Consider the following 24845-nt stretch of genomic DNA (forward strand, 5'->3'; position numbering starts at 1 on the left):
TGTTTCTTAGGTATTAGAAATATCAGTGGAATATCCACGTATTGCTCACAACTGAGAATCTTTGGAACAGGTGGTGTGTGTGCTGTGACCAGTATTGGTTGTACTGTGGTGGGGAATCCTGATGCTCATCCAGGAGCTACCCACAGTTTCATAATGTTTCTGATTATCAGTGGTGAAATCAGTGAAGTCAGATACACTGATGTAATCACAGACATAGCTGGAGGCTTGGGGAAAAGGTCTTGCTATATTAATAATGTGTTCTCCCAGCATGAAGCCTTGGCCTCAGATGAGTCAAGAAATGTCTTCCAAGATAAAAATTTGGGGTTTTGTCATGGGACTAGGAAATCTGTCCTACATCCCACATTGAGGGGATTCTTCCTTGGCTTGTGGAAATGCATTGCTCTCTGCAGAAAGCTCTTTGCATGGGCTCACATTCTAAATGGTTCTGTCTGCAGTGACAAGAATCAGAAATTAACTGTATTTTTATAACAAGTCTATGTTCTACAAACCTTCATAGCATTACTAGACAAGTGCCAGTGTGGCTCACCACACACTGCTGGTTCAGTTCAACTCTGCTACAGTTTGAGAGAAAATAACACTGAATGTTGCCAAGACTACTGAAATCTACTGGCTTTAGAGGAAAGGTATTACTGTAAGCTCAGGGAAAGATTGCAGAATTGCGTAAGAAACAATAACAATGAAATTAATAAATTTCTTGCATCGTGTATATTTAAATCCCACCATAATCTTAGTTTTCCAGTAAGTAATATAATAGGAGCTGGGCTAGTTTAGAGTCTAGAATAATACTTCTGACTGACCAAAGTACCAGAGTAATATGGTTGCAAAAATGCTGATAATAGGAAATACGTTCTTTTAAATATACAATAATTGCTAATGTTGCTTTTTGCTGTGAGGAGGTGCAAAGCAAAGATAAGAGAAATAACCACAACTGTTAAATAAGCTTGCTTTCCTCAGATTGTCTCCTGTGTTGCAATTAATGGTCAAAGTAGTGTAATCTCCTGAGAAGCAATAGGACGTCACATCCCTCTGTACCCCCCAAGTCTCCTCCACTTTTCTTTCTGCATGAGAAAAATCTTAACTCAAGGACTTGATTTAATTGGGATTACTTCAAGGCCTGTTAAATATTTCCTTGTTGAAGACAAAAGATATTTTAATTAGCTGTGATGTTACCGGCTCTGTTTCTTGGCTTTGCTCCTTGAGGCTGGATCACCCTTCTGTGGAGTCATGTTGTTCTTTGTTAGTTCATGCTGGTTAAATTACGTAGGTAATGTGAAGAATTAAACTGATACCTGCAGTTAGTCCAGCTGTGGAATAGTGCATATTAGCCATTACTTGAGGATTTTTTCCCCCTTTTTGTGCCATTCCATTAAATATAGCATAGCAATAAAGTTCAGTTATTTGTGGAAAGAACAGTTCAAAATTAAGATCTTCACCTATGAAAAAATTATTTGTGAAGTGCCATGTTGGTGCATCACACCAGTGGGAATTTGCTAGGTTCCTTATATAGGCTCCACCCCCTCAGGCTGGGAAACCTATAATAGAAAACACGTTTTTCAGTGTCTTTATTTATTTGAGATTTTTTTCACTTGGACATCTTATATCCAGGCTGGTAGCAAAGGAGGAGAAACTCCCTGCTGTAGCAACAAGAGCCTTGTAGTTTGGATTCTGGCCTGAGAAGTTTCTGACAGGTGGAAATAAACTCCTATTTGTACTTAGGAAGTCTGACCTACAGCCTGCTCCGCAGAAGAGCAAGTAATAAAATAGGGAAGCTATGCTTTAATAATAAATATTAATTCTCAATATCTTCAGTACCTTGCACATGATGAACAGATGAAAACATTGCTGAACCAAGCAGTAATTGAACTAGAAGAGGAGAGATGCTGGAGGAAGATTTTCTTAGGCCTTTTTGGCCATCTGCAGAGCTATTTTAAGACATTGCTAGCTTTGTTGCAGTGTTTTGAAGGTTACCACAAAGAAGGTAGCAGTGAGGATACCTGGGAGGGATGTAGAGACACTGCTTGGAAGTGCAGGGTGGAGACAGGAAAGGCAAAGCTCAGCAGAGACGCAATTAGCTGTGGAAGGTATAGAGCACCGCAATCCCTAAAACCCAAGCAATTACTTTCTCTTTCTCCTTCCTGCCTTTTTATGGGTTTGTTGGGCAGGGTTTCCTGTCCCATACTTGTTAAAACACTAGGAGGAGCTGAAGAAGGTGCGCTTGCAGGCAAAGAAGTGAAATGGAAAACGTTACCTCTGAATGCGTTTGTGGTTTAGTCTGTCTGCCAAAAAGCCTATTTCCACCCCGATTGCATGGGAGGGGAAACCCATTATGGATTTTCATTTCTCTCCTGGGTTGCTATGGTACAACCGCTGTTCCTTTTGCAATGTAATTTGGCATTCACAACCTTTGGTGCCTAGATAAAACCATTACTGTACTGTTGCCATTTTTTTTTTTCCTTCTCTGGAAGCTTACTTGCTGGTGACTTTGTGAATATTCATTGCATGCTTGTTTTCTTGCAGAGGATGTTATACATTAGTTCATCTTGACTGATGCCCTTGACTTTAGAAGATAAATGGCACAGTAGGGATAGGTGACAAGGACTGATTAGCTATCCAGCTTCTAAGCTAAAACATAAACACTTGTAAAAAGCCTGCAGAATGCCCCTTGGTGGAATTAAGAACATGTTTTAAGATGCAAGAGGAATTCTCTGTGGCTGCCAAGATACAAATCTTTATGGGATGCTTCCTGTTGAAGGCTTATGTTCACTAATGGCTTACTTCTCAGAAAATTAGTTTACTAGTTTAGAAGGAAAAATCACACATTCCATTAGTACAAATTAATAACCCTTTAAAAGAATGCAAGTTATACTTTGAACAGCGAAAGGTACTTGTGTTAAATTGAGCTTGTGTAAATGTAATACTACACTTGCCAGAGTTTAATATCTTTCCTCTACTGCAAACTTGGTAGGCTATTTCAGATAATGATGCTTCAAGCTAATGACTGGTGAGGAAAGGGTAAATAGGGACTGATGTGCCCCATCACTTGTGAGACATTCAAAACTAGATGTTCAAAACACAAGCTGAATGAGATGCTGCCTTACTGGCAGCTAAGTGGTGGGACTCTGCCAGGTGATATTGGATGTCCTAAATACACACGGATACAACAAACCATTAGACAAATTCATAACAATGATGTATGCAAAGGACCTGCGGTCACCTTGGATAGTCTTTGGGAGTCATAAATTTCTGGAAGACAGTGCCAAGAAAATACTGTAAACTCTTTGTGTGTATTCTGTATTAGGTATCTGCTCTTGCAGAGGTCAGTCTGTTGGACCAATAATATGACCTACAGTGGCTTTCATACCATAAAAAAAACCTAGAAATAAGGTTGTCTCTGCCCTCTGTGATCAAACCTGGAGCAGTCTGTCCCGAACAATGCCACCCAGCAGTCCAAGTCACTGCTAGTCATTACTGCTGTTCTCTTAAAAACTGTACAAGCCGGCACTGCCACCACAAGAAATTTATTGCATGCACTGTCCCCAGCTGTCTTGCTATCCCATTGCCTGTACCAGTGAGAGCAAAGGGGACAGCACAAGAAAAAGCAGCAGAACCACCTCTTGTGGTAGCAGTGTCAGCTCAGAGGGCTTGCAGAGTTCAGGAAAGATTATCAGAGCATCTTCCCAAAACATATCATGCAGTCAGTGACCCTGTGGTGGGGTGGGGACAGTGGTACCCTGCATGGCTGTCATTACCTGGTCTGTTGAGGATGTTACAGGTTGTACTGAGAGAGGTGACCCTAAAAACCTCAGCTTGTTGGGGTTTGACTGAAGTACTGTACCCAGACTTCTTCCTTCATCTCTAGACTATCATGGGTATTTCGACTCAATTAAAGAAAATGCATAAATGCATTTAAAATCAGGAAAGATGAGATTTTTCTCTCAAACTGAAATGATTTCCTGATGAGCAGTCTGCTACCTTATCCTTAGAAGTTTAGCTTTATACTTCTGCTATCCTAGCCCTTCATATGATTTCCTTTGTTCTTCCTGCTTTATCTGCTTAACTGGAAGGTGACCCTCATACCCATCCCCCTGTCCCGGTGCCCCTGCCCCGAGTCCTCCTCAGATTATGTGGATGTTGTGAGTACAGAGTGCTTTAGCATATGCATACTTGCTGTCAGCACATGCTGATTAAAAAATGTAGGACATTATATACCTAAGCATTTGTGCAGTCTGTGGGTCTTCAACAGATGTTGTGGTGTAAAAGGATACTGTTATCCAGGCTTTACAAAAAGAAGATCACAGAAAACTGACTTGTCACAACTGAGTTCTTGGAAGAATTTAGGAAGGGATCTTAGGTTTTCCATTTCTTAGCTTAAGCAGCCTGTCTAGTGTACTACAACACCTCTCTAAGTTGTCCTGCTCTTGAGCATCTCTCTTCCCTCCTTGTGGCAATTTGCTGTAAGGATTTACTCTGGCAGTAAGACTGTCCTGTCTTATTTCCTTGTCTCTTTACAAACAAGGCAAGAGAGAATGAAAGCATAGGAAAATGCATACCTGCATACCTAAGAAGGAAAGGGCATTTAGTAGGTTTCATGTAGATCTACCATAGCTGACTGTCCCCATAAACAAATCACTTACATGGCTATCACATTCTATGTTTATGCAATGGGAAATAATCCAAACTCAGGATCAAATAGTGTGCAAAAAAAAAACCCAACCAAAAACTCCTGTCTCAAATGATGTAAGCAGTCCTTTATCCTATGACCTCATTGCACTTGTATGTTCCTGGTAAGTTCTGTGCCAATGCTCTTTGTGTGTGCTGGGAATGGGTGGTGTTTTGCTTATATTACTTTCTAAATTAATTAATTACTTTTAAAAAATTAATTGTATACAAAATTTCTCTTTTCAGTTGTATATGAGCACAGGTCAAGATTAGAAAAGTCATTACAAAAGGAAAGGCTTGAACATAAGAAAGCAAAAGAAGGTAAAAACATGCTTTTAACTTCGAATATTTTAAAAAGTAACTTCAGATGTATTTTGTTCAATTTTCAGTGAGTTGCTGACGTATAACATGTTAACAGGACCACCTTGGCAGATCTGTGATGGTCTCTTTAGTCCATCTTTTTAGGTTTTTTTTTAATATTTTTTAAAAAAGTAAATATCTTTTTAGTACTATTTACAGATCACTGCAACGTGGCATAGTATACACAGAGAATGTGTTTGTATCAGGGTACATAACTGAACAGGTATGTGAAATATGGGCCTGAGTAAAGCCTTCTGGCATGCTGAAGATTTGAAACTCATGCCAAAAACACATCTTTTTCTGCATTTCATCAATGTGAAGTTAGACTCTGAATCAATATTTTTGCATATGCTTAAGAGTAAGCACATGCTTATGTACCTTTTTCTGATTACAGCTAAATACTAAGGGGTTGTGTGTGAGGGAAATGTTGGGATACCGATTTCTTACACGCATGGCCTCTGTGTAACTTCAGCAGAATGCAGTCCTATGAGTTGAGAGTCATTTGTTCCAAATTCAATACGATTTTCAGGATAAAGCCCGTGTGTGTTCTTCCTAAAACAGAGAACTCGGCCACTGAATTGCAACTGCTTTAGCAAAGGTGAAGAACATTGTAAGAAGTGATCTTTACCGTGCAGGTCTCGATAGCTTTCTGGTGCCATCTAGAGTAGAGCTGCTCCATTGCGACGCCGAGGGGAGTCTACATTTTCAAATCCTGAGAGGCAGCATCAAGGAACAAAAAAGGAAATTCAGTTTTATATAAACTTAGTCTAGATTTTCACACTTCTTAAAGCACATTTTTTTTATCCTAGTACAAAACCACACAATTCGTATAAGTCCTTTTCCTTTTGTATGATGCTACTGGGTCTCTGCTAAGAGAGGTCGTATAACAGGTTTAATATAACAGGTCTGTAGTCTTGAGCCTATACCTTCTATATCACACTAAGTCATAAAACTTCAGTGAAGTATTTTATGGAACAATGAAACCCTTTAATGAAAATATTCTGTCAAAATTTGAGCATTTTGTTAAGTTATCCATAGGGGTTTTTTGACAATCTTTTGGAAAACTGTAACTGCATAAGCATTCAGCTCTTAAGAGGATTTATGTATGCAACAGTTATTCTAATCTTCCTTGGTTTTTTTCATCAGTGTTTTCCCTTTTATGTTGTAGATTTTCTTGTTTATAAACTAGAAGCACAGGAAACACTCAATAAGGGAAGGGTAAGTTGTCATTCCTAGTACGAGTTTATAATAGTTGATGCTATTTGAGTTGCAAGAAAAAGGAAATGCTTTGCAATTATAACTGTTCAAAGGAAGAGGTCTTACAAAATATGCATTGAAAGAGATCTCACTTATCCTATATCTACTCTGCATGCATAAGTGCTCTGTAATGCCTAATTATTTAAGCTGTGGTAGAAGATAACAATATCTTTCCAGAAAATTAATACAGAAAATATCCCCTTGTTTATATTTCAGTAGTTGAAGCATAATGTTGCTAATTCTGAGGGTAAGGGGGAATAAGAAGGTATTAGAAATCTTTTTGTAGCTTAGTCCACAGGGCAAAGGACAGTGGTCCTTTCTAACATATGGTCTTTGAACTGAAAAGTATAAAATCATCAAGAAACTTTCTTTTGTATACCAAATGGCAGAAGGAAAGCTGTATCTGGTGGAGGACCCAGAGGCCTGCAGAGAGCTCTTTATAAAGCAAGTAAATTAGGATTTTGACTATTTCACCGTGAAACTGGGGAGTAGTTTGTGTGCCGAGTAACTTAAGTTAAAATACATATATGCTTGCCAGGTTCCAAAGCAAGTGGAGAGATTAATTTGTTTCCTAGGGAGTTGTTTCCCTTGGCTTATGACTCCTAAATTGCTTCCTGTACAGAGGTTAGAGAAGTGACAGCATTGTTGTTTAACACTAGTGGTTTTGTTTTACAGCAAGACTCCAATAGCCGATACAGTGCACTGAGTGTACAGCACCAGATGTTGAAGGTAGGTAACCAAGCTATCCTGATCCACAGGGCGCTGCTACTCAAGGTGGGGGGTTTGCCTCACTGGCTTCTGGTAATTCACTCCAGAATGCAGGCATGTGCCTTCTTTTAACAACAGTGCCCTTAAAAGATGATTTACTGCAGTTTTTCTTAGGCAAGCTTTTCAGCAGGTAATTTAATCTTATCAAATGCAATTACTTGTATGGAACACTGGCTTATCAGACTTTACATAGTTTGGCATGTAAGGAATTTCTTAGATATATTCAACAAGCTACCAGTGGAACAAGTGCGACTGCAGGGTGAGGTGACGTAGACCTAGGACTGGAGACTATTCATGCCAGCGATCATTTTGTGTTTGAGAGGAGTCGCAACGTGCATGCTTTGAATAATGAACTTCTTGTTACAAACGCTTCCTGTTCATCTGGACTTTATTTAACAAATTGCCAAAGACAATATTAGCTAGATATGCAGATACAGAACTGTTCTGCTCTCCAACTTGCAGAGTCAACATGAAGAACTGAAGAAACAGCATGCTGACCTTGAGGAAGATCACCGAAGGCAAGGAGAAGAGTTTAGCAGAACATTCAGTGATCACAAGGAGCGATACTTACAACTGCAGCAGGAAAAGGAGCAGGAGATTTCTAAGCTGAAGGGTATATGCAAACTGTATCATACTAAAATGTGTGTTTGTCATTGTGTTTTATGTGGTGTGAGATTGAAAGACATTGTTCTCACAAACAGGTCATTCGTATGTCTTATCTTTCCTGATGAGTTACGTTTTCCTGATGTTTTTCGGTGGCCTCTTTCTGCACTTTTTGTCTGCTCTGTGTTTCTGTGTAGGTTAGAGAAATAATAAGAAACACCACACTTAAAAACCAGTCAAACGTCAGAGGATGGTTTATCCAGTCTTTAGGTTTTTTGTTCTAAGACTTGTATAAACCTGGAAAAATAGATCTGTCTCTTCGTCTTTCATTTACAAAAAAAGGATGATCTAAGAGCGTTTGCCACTTCCATCAGAGATTTGATTTTGCCTATTTGTGAAGTGACTTTACATTCATACAAAAAAATTGGTTCTAAAATGTATCAGCTTCTTTGACTATATTGCATCTGTATACTTGGATGAGATATTCATTCTTTACTCCTAGTATCTAGTTTCCAATTAAAGAGGTTTTCAGACCTCTTCGATCTAAATTAAACAATTGCATAGAACAAAAGGATGAGGCTCTCCTCATCAAGGGCCTTCAGCCACTTTCTGCCGTGTGTCACTAACAAGTTGGTTTTGGAGCTGTCTGCAGTTTTGTCTGCACAGTATTTTGCAGGCAGAGCCTGGTTTATTAGTTCTGCCTTGGCACTAGACCAATGAAGTCATACGGCTCTTGGACTGAGCTGGATTGCAGCCTAGCAGCTTGGAGTGTGGGAAGAGCTTGCCTGTGTCTGCCTGCAATACTCCCATTTCTTACATTATGTTGATGTGGAAGAGAAACTCCTCTCTCTGGACCCAGAACGTAAAGCTTGTTAAGTATGCTGGCCATCTGGGCACCTCTTCCAAAAGAACAGCTTAGTCCTATGGCATAAAATTCTCACTCACCAGATTAGATGTGGGGAAAGAGAGGAGGGTGCCTTCCTCTCTGCATTTTAAAGGTTTGGATTATCATAATGGATTGTGTTGTCTGTGGTCCCCAGCATGAACAGTGATGCATAATTCCAGTTGCAGACTGGTTGTGCTAATACAAAATTTAAGTAAATTTTACAATTTTATGCTTGAAAGTGTAAGGCATTTTATAGGGCTGGGGAAGAGATGTAATGTAAAGGAGCCATGCAACTACTGTAATCCATTTTTACTATAGCATTTTTGTAGGATTTTATGTAGTTTGTTATAGTCTTAATTTTGGTGCTTAGTCTAGTATTATACGTTTCACCAAGTTTAAATTATGCATGTCACTTCTTTTAAACAGAATCGCTGTATAACTTACGGGAGGAGAACAGACAGTTGAGAAAAGCTCACCAAGACATTCACACCCAGCTACAAGATGTCAAGGTAGGCTTTGCTTTAAGGAGAACTTTCAAGATCATTACAAAAACCAAAAATGTTCCCAAGTTTTAACAAGCCAAAAATGGGTTATGCTGCAGACTTGTAGTTTGTTATGTGGCAAACAGGAGAGGAATATGACTGAACTGGATTTCATGTGTTTTGCCACCTTCACTCTAGGTAGACTATTTTTTTTTTTTTTTTAAAGAAATAAAAAGGAAGAGAAATATTTTACTATAGAAATTTGGAATTGAAGATTTGACTTTGCAAGTTAAGAACTGTGTTTTGGCAAGCTAAGTCTGCTGAAATTAACGTTTTCCAGCTCATCAACATAAACATTCATCAATATCTACTCTAACTTTTAACTTTATTTTAGTTACGCAAATCCTGGCCTCTAAATTTTCTTTCCTGGCACACTTGCCTTCTCTGCGTGTTTAATATGCATTCCATGTCAAATAAATAAATGCTGTTATTCCAACTCAAGATTTTTTTTTTTAAACAAATTGAATTATCTTCCTGGTTCAAAATCTCCTGGGATACCTTATTTACCTTTAGAATGCACTTTATGTGAAACATGTAATGTTCTTCTTTTTGTGTAGCAACAGCATAAGAACTTACTCTCCCAACACAACCAGCTTGTAGTGACATTGGAAGACCACAAGAGTGCACTAGCTGCTGCACAGGTCAGAAAGGAAAGCAGCTTCTGCTGGCTCTAGCCTTTCTAAAACTTGTTTCTCCTAGTTCAGCTGACTGTAACGTTATGCATGTAGCCTTTCGCATGGGGAATCTGCAGTTAGCACCATGCTGCACACTGCAGGGAAATGCATGACTTAAAGGGTTGCTTTTAATGACGAAGCTTCAACAAATCACAGGGCTGTTGGAAAATAACTATCTGTATTACTGGCCCAAGAGTGCATGTATTAATGATTCTTATCAGAGTGGAGGAGAATGTCTGCTTCCATGAGAACTGTTGAAAACCTTTCTTTCTCTGTCTTCTCTGATAGAACTTCTGTCAGTCTAATATCTCACACTCTGAAATTCAAATGTATCATTATAGAGACCTGGATGCTGGCATACTATAAAGTCTTTTTGTGCGTGACTGGAAGGTTTATAAGGGTATATGCATCAGTGCCACAGTGGCAGAGTATATATGGAGGAATGTAAATTCCAGGTAGAACTCAAATTAGTTAAAAATAAACAGCAACATTATCTTTCTTAAATGTTATTTCAAGTGAATTATCTACAAAGTGCACTCTTCGTTAGACTATTGCAAATTCAGTCTGCTGTGCCAGTATAAGCGGTGTAGGCCATGAGGAGTCTGCAAATAGGAATAATGTCAGAGAAGAAGATGACTATTGGTGAAAGATCAGAGGGAAAGGCAATGAGGCGGTGTGAAGTTGTTTTTATTCCTGAGTATTTTCTTAATTTAAGTATTTTCACAATCCACAAAATCATTAGCAGCATTGAGAACATTTGATCTTTTTTTTTCCTCCAGTTCTGCTTGTTGTGCAAGTCGGTATGTGTAGATATTAAAAATAGAAAAAAAAATTATATATATATACATAGAGGGAAAGACCAGGAAAGTTCCCTCGCAGATTAAATAAATGAGAAGCCTTAATTTCCAATACTAAAACACGTTGGCAGCTAATTTTAAGCTCTTCTCCCACTGGCCACGTTAGCTGCTTGGTATGTATTTTCTACCATCTGAATTCCATAAGGGCAGATGCAGGTTGTGATTTAAGGTTCACCAAGTCCAAAGGGAAGTTCCATATACTTCTGGCTTTGATTCAGTTCTTTAATTAGCAAACCTGTGTCACACAAAGCCTTTCTATCCGCAATCAGAATGCGCCATTTAGCATATGGAGAACTTTTCCTTCTAGAGAAGTCTTACACATTCTTTCAGAACAGAAAGTATTTAGCAGAGTTGCTTGGTTTCTCCTGCAAACTAGCTACAAAAAGTTCACAAGGGATTATTCCTTAGAAACATAGCTTGATAAATGACCACTCTATTTGTAAGTATATTCCAGACATTAAATATCAGTAGTCAAAACTGCACTAATGAATTTGTGACCTGAATCTTTAAGGCACTGTAATCTTTGTACTTCTCCATAGCTGAAAAAGCCAGACATATTCATTATATATTTTTATAAACCTTGTCTTTCTGCCAGTATTAATACATTTTAAGCTATGGCTTTGAATCTCAATGTTCAGCTTAGTGACTCGTGCAGCAGAATGGAGTACTTGAATTCTGATCTGGACGTGCACTGTTTAAATATGCCAATTTAGTAGTCTGTCTGCATGGTCAGCGACTGGAGAAAAAAAATAAGATTGGAGACCTGCATTTTAGTTGTATGTTAAGTAAACAGGACCTTTTTCTTCTAAAATTTCTTATTGGACTCTCCAGCAGTTAATCAGGAAGCGGAAGTATCCCTCTGGAATGACAAGAGTAATTACTGTGCGTTCTGCTTTACTTTTAGGCCCTTCTGTTGTAATGGATCCCCTAGTCTTTTGAAGATGCTTCGAGGTGCGTCTAGCTTCGGAGCTGTTATACATTGCATCATGTCAATCTGTAGCACTGTGGATATTGTTTTGTATGAGTATTATGCATTGTACATCAATGCATCATGCCTGTCTGCTGTACTATTGATTGCTATGATACCACATAACACACAAAATAACATACGCAGTCACCAAGTGGAAACTGCAGCCAGTTTTTAACCTGAATTTTGAAATTATTGTGAAATGCACCTCTGATTTCAAAATGGACAGTAAACATGCCTACCACGTCCAGTGGAGCCACAGAGAAACCCTCTCATGGGGCACCACCTTTTGTATTTACAGCTGGTCAGCTCTTAGGAATCCTGTCCATCTCAAAAAAATTTAATTTACGAGATAATCTTTCTTGTACTCATATAAGAGTCTAGATTCTCATACTGGACTTTAAAGCTTTTTAAAAGTATCCTGAGTTTATACAAAGTTAAACAGCAAATCAAATTATAACATTTTACTGTTGCATTTCAGGAACACCTTAGAAATTTACATTTCCTCTCTTCTTTTTCTTTGTTTTTCCCTTTTTTTTCCCTTGCTCTTCACCAACAGTGTACTATGACGTTCTTTGCCTCAGTTCTGTATGTGAGCTGTTGTCTTTCATAACATGTCTAAATGTTGATGATTTGGCATGTTCAAGATGTGTATATATACTTTAAAGCTACTGTTTCTGAAAGGACTGTACTTCTTTCTACCAGTAAAGGAGAAGCTGTGGTGCTCTCTATTTCCCTTGCTTTAGTCTGCCAAGAAAACTGCATCACTCCCTTTTTGACAATTCTTTTGCTTGGCATGAATAAAACAAATCTTCAGCTTTGTCCAACAGAGATTTTTCTAATATATTTTGTATGCATGTGCACTTTGGCTGAAAAGATTTTGATGAATCAATGCTATCTAATACGTGGAAACAACCAGTTTTAAAAGCTCCTGTCCCTTCTCCTTGGTACTTGGTCTGATGTGAATATTGAATCTTTCTATGATATCTCTTGCCAGCAAGTTCACTCTGAGGTGACTACAGTTTATTAAGGAGTTGATTGGACATGCTATAATTAATGTGTTGACTTTAGTCCCAGGTGGAGGAATACAAACAGTTGAAGGACACACTCAACAAAATGCCAAGTTTCCGACAGCCTGAGAACTTAGAACAACCAAATGAGCAAGTGATGGCACGAGCACAGACTCCTCCCAGTGACCATCTAATGCACCACGAAGCTGTGGCTGAAGAGCAGAACGAGGTATAAAGTACTGACTGGCTACAGATGCTATAGGAAATGGCTCTCATTCAGGAAAATACTAGCTATGTGCTTATCTTCCAATACGAGTATATATTTAACTGTACACATTTGTCTATTCTTCAGTAAAGTAGTAAGGAACAGTTTAATCTTAGAGTAGTAGAATATATGAGCTTGTGTCACATTACTCTAAATGCACTTAAAGCTGGTTTATGCAAGTTGTTTTAAGACATCGCCAAAAATCTTATTGTTTTGAGTAATAAGTGGTCTCTACAGTTTTAGATACCATGTGTTAAAAGCTGTAACAGGTTCTAAAGAAATTTTCATGTGTTTTATAAAGTTTCAGTGGCACACTTCAAATTGTTGCGCTATCTGATGTTTAAAAAGGAAAAAAGGCAAAGTTGTGGGTAAAAGTACAGTATCAGTTGTAACTCTTTTACAACAGTTCTTGGCCAGCAGAACCTACAGGAAATAAAAATACAAAACCTCCTTTGTCGTTACAGAACTGTATGTTTGTTCCTCTTCAGATAAAAGGAGGGTTAACCTGTTTTATGATGCAATTGTATAACACCTTGTGCAGCTGCGCTGAGCCAAGTATCAGGTATTGATACTGTTTGGCAGGAGGGGCAGCTTATTCAGAAGCAGGTATTTGGCTCTCATGCCTACAGGCTCTCACTGCTGCAGGCTGGAATAAAGGCATCCATATCTTGTCCTTGGCTCTCTTGAAAACTGGAAATCCATAATATCTTGTGCACACATAATCTTGTGTATGTTTTTCAGAATGAGAGGCCAAAAGAGAAAGAAGACATAAATACCCAAGAAAAAGAGGATGGAACTGAGCCTTTTCATCTGCAAAGAAGGGCTGAGGGCCAGCATGCCAAAGAACTAAATATTCAGGAGCAACAAGAAGCTGGAGAGGATGATGAGCAACATGTTGATCAAGTTGAAGAAGAACGCAAGAAAGAACTTGAAGAGGAAGAAATGGAGCAGGCAGGTCAGCCTGAGCACTTAGAGGAGGAACAGGACCAAGTACCGGAAGACCATGAGTGGAGAAAACGGGAGCAGAAAGAAGAAGAAACCAACATGTTGGGTGATCATCTTAATTCAGAAGTATGGAGCTCTTTTCTACGAATCAATGAGATTTGCTTTTTAAGTGGAGGCATCTCTTGTCATTGTTGGCCCTGTATTGCACTCACCTGTTTATAGGTAAAATCAGTGTCATATTTATAGAAAGCTTTGGATTCGGAGCACTCACTGGTTCTTAGATAAAATTGGCATATTTTTAGAGAAATTGGGATTTGAAGCACTTGTATGCATAAGATTCAGGCTCAACTTTAACATGCTTGCCAAATGCAGCTTAATGAACACTAATTCTGCTGATAAAAAGCAACAGATGGAAAATAAAGAGCAGTCGGGTTGAATCCCATCTCCTGCTTTAAATTTGAGGCCTGTGGTAGCTGATGGAAAGAAGACAGAAGGAGACTTAACTTTACCGCCTTTGATGGAGAGTTGTTCTGCCTAACTAATTTTAATTTGGTGCATCTCGGCAAATTGCAGCATGTTTCCTTGTCAGGTATATCTCCCTTCTGTAAATACATTTCCATCTAAATGTTAGCTTTTGTTTGACAAGCAATTTTAACTGCAAGGTGAACATGACTAAAATAGCCAGGGGAAATTGGTGCACAGCAATGGCACGGCTTGCTCTGTATGGCTTTAAATAAAACCAGCAAATCCTGGATTTACATTCTAGATGAGATTTCCAGTCGAAGCTATTTTACTGATATCACTTTAGGCTTTGTAAACAGTTACTCTCCTAGCAGATCAGTTGTTGGAGAGGTGCAGTGGGTTAGAACAGCAGCAATAGGTTAAGCAGTGAAACTGGAGATGGTTTAAGTCACTGCTGACTGTAAAAAATAGTGTCTCACTTAAGGCTCAAAGCAGCCCCTACTGAAATTACCAGTTGAATCAATGGAAGCATTTTTGCTGTGTTGATTGTCAGCCATCCGAACTTCCTTTTACAGGTAATATGTTCATCAGGTTTATTATTATTGATATGCAAGAAAAGCATGTCTTCTCCCAGCCTTATTATCTCCTTTTCCTTCCCCATCCTTCACAAATACCCCTATGCTTCCAGTCTGTGTTCAGCAAAATAATTAAACTTTAAGCAGAGACAAGAAAAATTAAAACAACTTTGCTGTAATTCTGCCTATTGCATGTAGCACCTGCCGAATTTTCCCTCTTGTCACAGGTTTATGCGTGCTTGTTTCTAATCACTGGGATTATGATTAATCTATGGCTAACGTATTTCTTTGACAGGTAACATCAACAAAAGCTGTAACAAAAAGACATAAGTCAGCTTATGAACAGCAACTAGAGCAGCAACATCTTGCAGCCCAAATAGCAGAGGAAGCCAGTCGGCTACGAGAACATCAGGAATCACTGCACCAGCAAAGACTGCGAGGACAGCTGTTGCGGCAGCAACAGCTTCAAGAAAAAGAGCTTCAGCTGCAGAAACAGTCAGAACAAGGAGAAAAACTCTATAAAAACCAGCTAAGGTTAAATTCTTTTACATGAGGTTGTCATGGTCTGTGCTCTTAAGTTTTATGGCTTAGCACTATACCACCTTTGAAAGAAGGTGGTTTAATGCTACAAACCTAGGCTGCCCAGAAACTAAATTCAGGGAGCTTCATCTCCTTTCCAAGGATAAATCTGATTGCTATTTTTTGTTGGTTTGTTTTGACTTTTACTGTGGAAGCCTCTGAAGTCTGGAGTAATGATTTCATGTTGCTGTGCACATCTGTGGAGGAGGCTAGAGGCTTTTGGCATACAAATGCCTCCTGTCTCAAAGCTTGCTTTAAATTAGTAATTATCTTCCACTTAGCAATTATGATCTTGTAATACTGAGGAGCTGCAGTATGAGATGTACTTTAAGGTACTTAAGCTAAAGTTCCCTCTTAAATGTGAGGTGCTGTTTTTAAGTAATTCCATGAGGACTTTATGGACAAGAATGACTACTGTTATTTCCATTTTAGAAATTAAAACTTGATTTCAGGAGAAACCCAACAACCTGTTAGTTATTGTTATAACTAACTAATTGTAATAAAGTTATTGTGAATGAAGTTATATTCATGATGCTCTAGCTTCTATGTGTCTTTAACCCTCCCTGTCCTATTTCCTTATGCTTCTGCTTAGTTTAAAATTGTTAGAGACAGTTTGTTGTGTTTTGGAATCTCAAGCAATTTTCTGTGCTGAAACACTCAAATATTAGTTATTAACTTGACCTGTGCTCTAAAAAGATTTTGGTATGAGAGCCTTTCATAAATTGAGGGTCGAAATATTCAGTTCTGCAAGAATAACCACACAATTAAACCCCTTCCAAGATGAAATCTAAAACTGCTTAGTCAACAAAACAACTGATCCATGTAGTCTGTCTTTAAAACACCTTGTCTGAGGGGTTCATACTATTTGGGCTTTGATTATGGAAAATACTGGGTTTAGGAATTCTGAAAATACAAAATTAGATTCCATTGATGTATGGACAAATACAAGCACAGAAGTTAGTATAGCACGACAAGAAAGTCTTTGTTCCATAAAGTATATATTCTTCCAGGGAAGATAATGTGAGAAAATATTAGGTAGTAGAAAGCCAAACTGGAACACATTCTGTTAGGGCTTGGGAGAGGCAGAGATGCAGTAGCATGGTTTGTCCATTGAAGTGAAAACACTTTATTGAAACTGAAATGATATATTTGCATTTCATTTTCTCAGCCAACAGGCTCAATATGATAACATGGACCACGATATTGTACAAGGGGAAGAAGAGCAAGGTATTCGGGAAGAGGAAGGAGGTAAGATAAATTTTATGTCCCTACTGTGTTCACAGGTTCCCTGTGTACTGCCTTTCATGTGAGATTTTAATGTTCATTTCATATCCAGTTTGTATTCAAGTGAAATATAAACTTGCGATTTAAAACCAGAAGCTCAAATAACACTGGCTGAACTGACTGAGATATTACTGAAGATCATATCCACTTTCCTGAATGGAAACGTGTTCTTTTGATTGAGCTTACTAGGATAGGGCTTTGTGAATCTTGATCATGTTCCTGGCTTTGAATACAATTTTGTTTGTTCTCTTCAAATTATATAATCTTTCAGTGTTCATTTCCTACTAGCAGTAAAGCAATTGTTAGCATTATCTGTTCAGGTAAGCTCTTTAGGTAAGGCTGCCTACTGCTAAAAGCATGTATGGAAGCTAATATATAGGAGACTTTTTAAAAGGGCTAACTAGAAACTGCAGTTATACAATAATAATATCAAAAATTTGCAGCTTATGAACGTGACAATCAGCACCAGGAGGAAGGTGAAGATGATGATCAAAATAATGTGAATGAACAGCAAGAACCAGAACATCAAGTAGAAAATCAGCAGGCTGATGAATTGGTGAGTATGAATTAAGATGCTATAGATTGCAATCGTTACTGAAATGAAAACTCAGAATCCCATCTAACATAATTCCGCATTACAGAAATAGAATGAAACACAGGTCTGCTCAGAAGACAAGTTTGACAGTTTAAAACTACGTCTATGATCTATTTAAAGTTGTCCTTACTGATTTTGGAAGAAATAAAAAAAAAAAAAGTTTCCTTGTTGAAAGCAAGCTCCTTTTCCACATTCCTTTGATCTGTGCTTTAGCTTGAATAAAGGGTTTGGACTTAGCTGGGACTTGAACAGGTAAATGTGGATTAAAAAAAATAACAGGAGTAACTCATGAGTGCTCAGTCAAAACTGTCATCCATTAAGAGGTAAGATCTAACTCCATAGCCCCTGAAACCAGCTGGAGTCAGTACAGGAGCGTGAGATCTTGAAAGAGAACAAACTGCAACACCAAACACAGCTACGATACTAACTGCACAGAAATGAGGGGACAGGAGATTCAGTCCTGTGCCTTCCCACAAGTTCTGTTTTACCTGGTCTTGTGGAACATCGAGCCTATCATTTCTCCCCTCCCCCTCAGCAAGTTAACTTGTATAGTCAATATTTCTGAAAGAACTTTAATTTTCCAGCTATAAAATTATCAGAAATGCTTTTACTGAATGACAAGCAGAAAGAAAATGCTTATTTGCTGATGGCAAAATATGATGAAAAGTGAGGTTTTGTTTTATTATAAATATATAGAAAATTCAATATAGCAGGACAGACTGGTGCTTGCAAGATCACATAGCTCTTTTGAGCCATGAGCATTTCAGCTCTTATATTTTTTTCACCCGGTCTTATCAGGCCTTGTCAGTTGTCAGATAGTCAATAAACAAAAGGAGTTCAACGGCCTATGTGAAATGAGTCATCATCTTCAATGTGTTTTTAGCAGACAGGTACCCATAGTGCAGTTCTGTGTTCAGTGCTGGAGTACTTTATTCTTTCAGGAGCTGACACTTCTGTACTGGCTAGGGTTTGATCCAGGGCCCCCTGATGCTTGCAGAGAGGTTCCAGCTGGGTTCAGTGGGTATGGAGTTGTCTCTAACCCAGCCCATGCTAGGGTAGCTTTCAAGTGAAATGGAATTTAACTGTGAAATAAAAATATATGTTTAACATTCAGTTCTGAAAATTACAGAAGGCAGCTGTGGAAGATGTGAACCCTGCTGATGACCCTAATAATCAGGGAGAAGATGAATTTGAGGAAGCTGAACAAGAGAGAGAAGAAAATCTACCAGATGAAAATGAAAAGCACAAGGACACCAGTCAGAAAGAAGGACATCCAGGAATGGAAGAGCACCTAGTGGTCAGTAAATGGAGAGGAAGCACCTGTAGGTCTTCTTTAAGGACAGTGTAGCACAGATAGGCAAGAGAACACTGAACTTTGATCTCTAAAAATCTCTTTTAAGCTGTATATGCTATGTGGAGTTGGAAGTGTGGAATTATCCCTGCTGTTACCCTGGTATATCTTTCATCACTGGCTCTGCTCAGTGAGGTTCTGTAGTCTCGAGGTTCAGAGCCCTGTATTTATCTTCACCCAGGCCCCTGCAAGGACACCTGCTGATACAATCTTTGTCTTTATTTCCATTCCATCAACACAGTTCACATCACTACTGTGTTCATTTTTGAGCCTCTCGCTAGAAGGACACAGGGGTGCTGGAGTATGTCCAGAGAAGGGCAACAAAGCTGCTGAAGGGGCTGGAGAACAAGTCTTATGAGTGAGGGCTGAGGGAACTGGTATTATTTAGCCTAGAGAAAAGAAGGCTGAGGGCAGACCTTACCACTGTCTATCTGAAAGGAAGTTGTAGTGAGGTGAGTGCTGGTCTCTTCTCCCAAGTAACAAGCAATAGGATGAGAGGAGATGGCTGCAAGGCACACCAGTGGAGGTTTAGATTGGATATGTGGAAAAATTTCTTCATTGAAAGGGTTATCAGGCACTGGAACAGGCTGCCCAGGGAAGTGTTTAAAAGACATGTAGATGAAGTGCTTAGGGATATGGTTTAGTAGTGGGCAGGTACAGTTGGACTTGATCTCAGAGGTCTTTTCCAACCAAAGGATTCTGTGAATGCTCAGTCAACTGTAAGCACTGGTGTCACTTTCCTCCTATGGCTGTTCCACTCAATGCTGCATGTTTCAACTATGTTTAAACTGCAAACTCCTAGGCAGTTTTTTTGACATTAGTCTTTAATGATGTGAATATTTCATTGTCTTCCTGCTTAGTATGGAGAGTCTTGCTTTACTATGTGAAGTGATTTTTATTATAATCATTCTGCTGTCTGTTTTTTAATTTAGGGCAGTTCTCGATCATATAGCCAGGCTATCATTAGTGCTAATGGACATGGCATAACTTCTTATGCTATTATTGTTACTTTAGTTTTACATGAAGTTTTAGTTCCAGAACAAGAAGCTTTAACCTTCAGTCTTCTAAAGTTAATAGGTATGCACATGGAGCCAAATTTTTATATGATCTTTCTGCAGATGGCAGGAAATCCTGACCAACAGGAAGATAATGTGGATGAACAATATCAGGAAGAAGGAGAAGAGGAGGTAAGAAAAAAGACATGGCATAGGTGGACTTTGGTATCACACCTCCATTAACTTTCAGTCTTGGTATCTTTTATAACTGCACAATGAACACAAGTCACTTTGACTTTAGGAAACCCAGGAAGTCTTTGCTGTTACTCTGCTGTCTGCTTCTGGACACATTTAGTGTTATTCATGCTTGTATGCTGCAATTCATCAGTCTTCCATGCAACATGGTATTAATTGTGTGATAATTGAATAGATTAAGCCATTCACAACCCAAGGAAAAATTCCTGAAAATGTCATTAACTTTGCATCTCTAATCACACACTGCTGCTCTGGACGAACTGCTTCCTTGGCCAGTTATTTATGCTGTAGCACCGAATTTGATTTATCTGTACTTCTAAGCAATCAGAGTTATGTAAGCCCCTGCTATTCACGGAGTCATATAGTCAGGAAGTTATTAGCACATTGCTTTGAACTGGAGAAGGGGAAAGGACTCTTACCTTTCTGTGTTGAATGGCATGCTCATTATGCATGAGCTGCCCTGGAGTTCTTCAACACATAGCTAATCAATTCCTATTTTCTACTTAATGATTTACAAAAAGTAATAGAAACAGCTACTTGCCACTCCCTTATCGGGAACACTTTGTCTAGGTTAGCTAGTATCCACTTAGAGTTCAGCAGTTCAAAATAGTTGTTTAAATTGAACCAGCTCATTAGGAACAGGGAATAGTTGGCCTTTGGCAAGTACTCTTTGGCTTACAGGAAGTAATTTAATATATGTTTCATAAAGAACTATGACCAGTGTGCTTACTGGAAATATTAAAGAGTAAGCAGTGATTGAATGAGCAATCAAGAGAGTTCAAGTGCTGTAATCAGGAATAGTTTCTTCAGTAGGTTGACTAAAATATTATATGTAGATGTTGTTAAAATCTTTCCCTTATATCTCTCAAAGTGATCCAGGTTTGATGGATGTCCTGCTGCCGGCAGCAATACCTAACCCCAAAGAACTTGTTCACAAGCAGCTTTGCTTCTTGTTGGAACCAACCTCTAAACATGCTCTCTTGCTACAGATGTTGAGAAGGTTGTTGCTGCTGTTGTTCAGGAGAATGTGACAGCAGCTGCTGGAGGGAGGGAGCCCTGCCCAAAGTAGCAGTCTCATCCTTGCTCTTTGTGGCAGGGGTAGGTGGCACCACGGAGTGGCAAATGCTTCCCACCAGGTGAAACAGCTTTTCCCCAAGGAAATTGCTGTATGGCCTTAAGGAAGGATCTTACCTAGCATGCAGGACACCATTTGGAGCACATGTGCATGTTCTCCAAAAGAAAATCAAGCATGCTTCTTTCAGATTTGCACCTAGCCATGAAAGGACATGGAAGTGAGGGAAAGTGCTGACATAAAAGAAGGAAGTGATAGATCGATATCTGAATTGCTGGAAAACAGATTCAGCATGGCCTGCTCTCTATTCAAGGATAGAGTTGGAAGACATTATTCTTCACTCCCAATCCTCCCTTGCTCTTCTGTGGTTTTCCAGGAGCAGTTGGCAGAAGAATCACTCAGCTGCTGGGAAAACATGGATAAAGTTACCATTAAATACCTATATCAGAACTGAAATAGTTCTAGGAGTCCACAGTAGGGTGGAAGTGTACATAAGGACTCTTTAGGGTGTTAGCTGACAATGAAAGAGTCTGAAAGTTGCAGTTAAAAGTTTAATATGCTAAATTAAATAGTTGGGTGGGTTTTTTTTTTTCCTTTCCTTCTTTTAACCTCTCCATGGCTACTCCTCCTGTTCTTTTGAATCTTCATTCTGTAGAAGAGTAGCTGTAAAAACGTGTACATTTATGCCATAGTCTACTTTTTTAAAGGAAATTAAAATATACAGAACATCTGTGCTTTGTAGATCCAGGAAGATTTAACTGAAGAGAAGAAACGAGAACTGGAACACAATGCTGAAGAGCCATATGGTGAAAATGATGAACATGTAAGTATTGTGTAAACCCACAAACTCAATGACATGATTAAAAACTCAACATTGTGGTTATCCTATCACAGTGATGTTACATAGTAATTGTTGTGGCTTGCTTTAATTCATTGACTAAAATTTCAGTGCCCCAACTTCCTTTTTTCCCTTCTTCTACTCTCACATCCATTCTTGCTGCCTGGAGGTCCTCGGAAATCTTTTCCTGTTTCTGCCTGTCAGCTCTAACAACTCCAGCTGAAAGTCATTTTTCATCTTCCTTTTCCTTAACTTCATCTCATTACCCCAAAGTAAACTATAAAGAAACTGGCAGTTGCATCAAATCTGATTATTTATTTATTTATTTCCAAGCAGGCAGATGAAAAGAATAATGGAGGGGCGAATCAAGAGCAAGAGATGCAAGAAGAAAACAACCAGAAAGAAGTTCATGAAGAAAATTATGAGGAAGAGGAGGAGGAGGAAGGCAGAGCTGTTGCAGCAAAAACTCGTAGACGAGGGGAGATGTAGTTTTCTCCTTTTTTTTTTTTCAGCACACAAATTCCTTTTGTTTGTTTTTAATGAAAAGCAACAACTTTTTTAGGATATTTAATTTAAAAGAAAAGTTTGTTTTACACTTTTTACTTTTATATTAGATGCTCTCATATGTTTATATGAATTTTGATACTTTAGATTAGGATTTCTTTCTATTGAAGCTGTACATAAAGAGGCAGCACATAGGTTTAAGTGTTCAAAATTCTGGACGTGTTTTTATAAAGGCCATTTTGGAATACACTTTCACCTTGTCCAAGTCAATAGAGGTGTTTGGTCTAACGTCAGATACATTCAGCATCTGAGAGACTACTATCTAGTGCCTAAACCCAGTTGACATTAGTCATTCCAACTCTTGCTGTCTTCCTTGACACAACTTCTGTGACTAATGGCTGGCCCTGCTACCCCTCCGAGGTGCAATCTGCGATGTGTGTAGAGGCAAGGCCTGGGGTAGTTTCATTCATTATAATCTCATGAGATTCTTCAAATCCTTGAAGATAAGCACATGCCTAGCTCTTTGCAGGACCAGGCCTTTTGTAGGTGCAGAACAGTTATAAAATATGCAAGTTTTACAAGCCTTTAAAATACAGCCAGGTTAGCAGCTGTTAATTTTGGCAGCTGTTTATATACAGTTAAATTATGCATTTATTTCAATAAGCAGACCTAGGTATTTCAGTTATATGCACTGCATAGCAGATAATGCAAACAGTGATATGCTGAGATGAGATGTGAGCTGGAAACCAATTTAGACTTGAAGATCCATTATGCCAAATCAAAACAAATACAGCTGTCATATGAATGAAGATTTACAGAAGGAACTATTTTGTTGCCCTAGTTAATACAGAAAATACTTGACCAGAGCAATCTAATCAAATGACCTCAGCAACACAATTTCTGGAGACCATGGAGAGAGTTAAGGCATCTTAACTGAGTTGACACGATTGGTGCAAGATGTTGAACCAAGGCCTTTACTTTCTTATTTATTTTTAAGTCAATGCTGGAAGGATTTCCATGTCCGCTAGTGTGAAAATCAGACTAGAGACAAATCCCACAGCTTTTTTTGAACAGCAGACATCTCTAGCACTGCATGCTGAATGTAAGGGTGGGGGGAACACAACACAAAAATTGTGCCTTGGTAGGCTACTATGAACATAAACACAATGCATGACTATATACAGTATTTGTATTGGTACAGACCCTAGTTATTTAATGTACGTTAAAAGGAGAATGGGAATCTGGATTTCCTAGGCGATGCCCCATTGCTGGAAATGAGGCGCACAATAACTCCCCAGGAAAATGTGTGTTAATACATGAAAGGAGAGAGGGCTGGGGATCTTTTTCCCCTTTTTTTTTTAATAATGACGCATAGTGGTGTTTTTAGTTTAACTTTTATATGAATGTAATTTAATTCATTTTTCTACTAATTCAGTTATGTTTTATAGTTTGTCTCCATTCTTTACAATTTTCCTAAGTGTCCCAGACACAGTTCTTATGTTTCATAGGAATATTTTTGTCAGCGAGTACTTTGGGTTTTCTAGTTACCATAAATCAGATTTATCTTATGTACAAAAAAGTTTACATGGTACTGTAAAATGTATAATATGTACATAATCTTCAGAATACAATTATTTTGGTAAATTGCCCTGTATTTTTAATGTCACAGTTGCAGTATTTAATTATTTGAGGCATAATAAAACTTGACTGCAGTCAATAAACTATCATGTAGTTACTGATCTTCCTGGGGCGTGGTGGTTTGGTGCAGCTTTCCTCATGGTGCATTCATACTTTATTTTCATAGCGCACAGCAGAGACTGGCAGAGCAAGGGAAAGGATGAATGGCAGTGGGAAATGCCCTTGTTTTACTGCTTACAAAGCGTGACTCCCAGTGTGACTGCTGGGGCAGAGAGGACTAATGCGAGTCCCACATCAACAGAGTAAAAGTATGAATTCAAAGTGAAAAGTTACATCACTTCTGGATTTGGCAGCAGCAAGACAGCTATTGGCACACTGTGACCAGGTCTAGCATCCACTCATCAAAATATTGGAGACCATTCAGGGAACAAGAGCAATGGGAAAACTCAGCTTATAGAAAGTTAGTTCATGCTGCAATCAGCTCAGGAAAGAAATGTCTGGGTGACTTGATTGCAGGCAGGGAGAACTCAGAGAGGCAGCCAACCGGCGAGAGAGGAGCCCTCAGCCTCCCAGGGGAAAGCACAAGAAAATACCACAATAAAATTCAGGCCAGAAATACAGTGGAAACATCAAATAATGGAGTTAATTAGTCATTGCAGCAATTATTTTAAAGTCTGCTGAATTCTTGATCATTACACTACTTTTTAAAAGACTTCCTACCTCAGCCCGAGCTTGGGCTTAATGAGAGAAGCCCTACTGCCTCTGAGAAAGTGAAGGGTCAGTCAAGAGGACCATAATAGTGTGCTCTACCGATAAAATATATGAAAAAAATGACACTCCGTACAAAAAATAAAACCCAATGGAATTCATCCTGTAGGTCAGA

General features: G+C 38.7%; 1 protein-coding gene across 4 annotated transcripts in view; it reads left to right on the top strand.

The window, feature by feature from the left end:
* GOLIM4 (golgi integral membrane protein 4) overlaps positions 1 to 24039 on the top strand; it is a 34476-nt gene extending 10437 nt beyond the window's left edge. Inside the window, exons 2-16 of one of the 4 annotated variants that reach the window (XM_069865348.1) lie at positions 4927 to 5001; positions 6209 to 6258; positions 6973 to 7026; positions 7528 to 7678; positions 8981 to 9063; positions 9654 to 9737; positions 12666 to 12833; positions 13611 to 13940; positions 15147 to 15385; positions 16599 to 16678; positions 17158 to 17270; positions 18439 to 18606; positions 19779 to 19847; positions 21725 to 21805; positions 22154 to 24039. In XM_069865348.1, coding sequence (XP_069721449.1) covers positions 4927 to 5001; positions 6209 to 6258; positions 6973 to 7026; positions 7528 to 7678; positions 8981 to 9063; positions 9654 to 9737; positions 12666 to 12833; positions 13611 to 13940; positions 15147 to 15385; positions 16599 to 16678; positions 17158 to 17270; positions 18439 to 18606; positions 19779 to 19847; positions 21725 to 21805; positions 22154 to 22309 — 1901 coding nt within the window. In that variant the 3' untranslated portion in view covers positions 22310 to 24039. The remainder of the gene's footprint in view (positions 1 to 4926; positions 5002 to 6208; positions 6259 to 6972; positions 7027 to 7527; positions 7679 to 8980; positions 9064 to 9653; positions 9738 to 12665; positions 12834 to 13610; positions 13941 to 15146; positions 15386 to 16598; positions 16679 to 17157; positions 17271 to 18438; positions 18607 to 19778; positions 19848 to 21724; positions 21806 to 22153) is intronic. The other 3 variants (XM_069865349.1, XM_069865350.1, XM_069865351.1) reach the window with 3 other exon arrangements.
* The last annotated feature ends 806 nt before the right edge of the window (positions 24040 to 24845 follow it).

The sequence above is a fragment of the Phaenicophaeus curvirostris genome, chromosome 10 (assembly GCF_032191515.1).
Source record: "Phaenicophaeus curvirostris isolate KB17595 chromosome 10, BPBGC_Pcur_1.0, whole genome shotgun sequence".
Taxonomy (NCBI): Eukaryota; Metazoa; Chordata; class Aves; order Cuculiformes; family Cuculidae; genus Phaenicophaeus; species Phaenicophaeus curvirostris.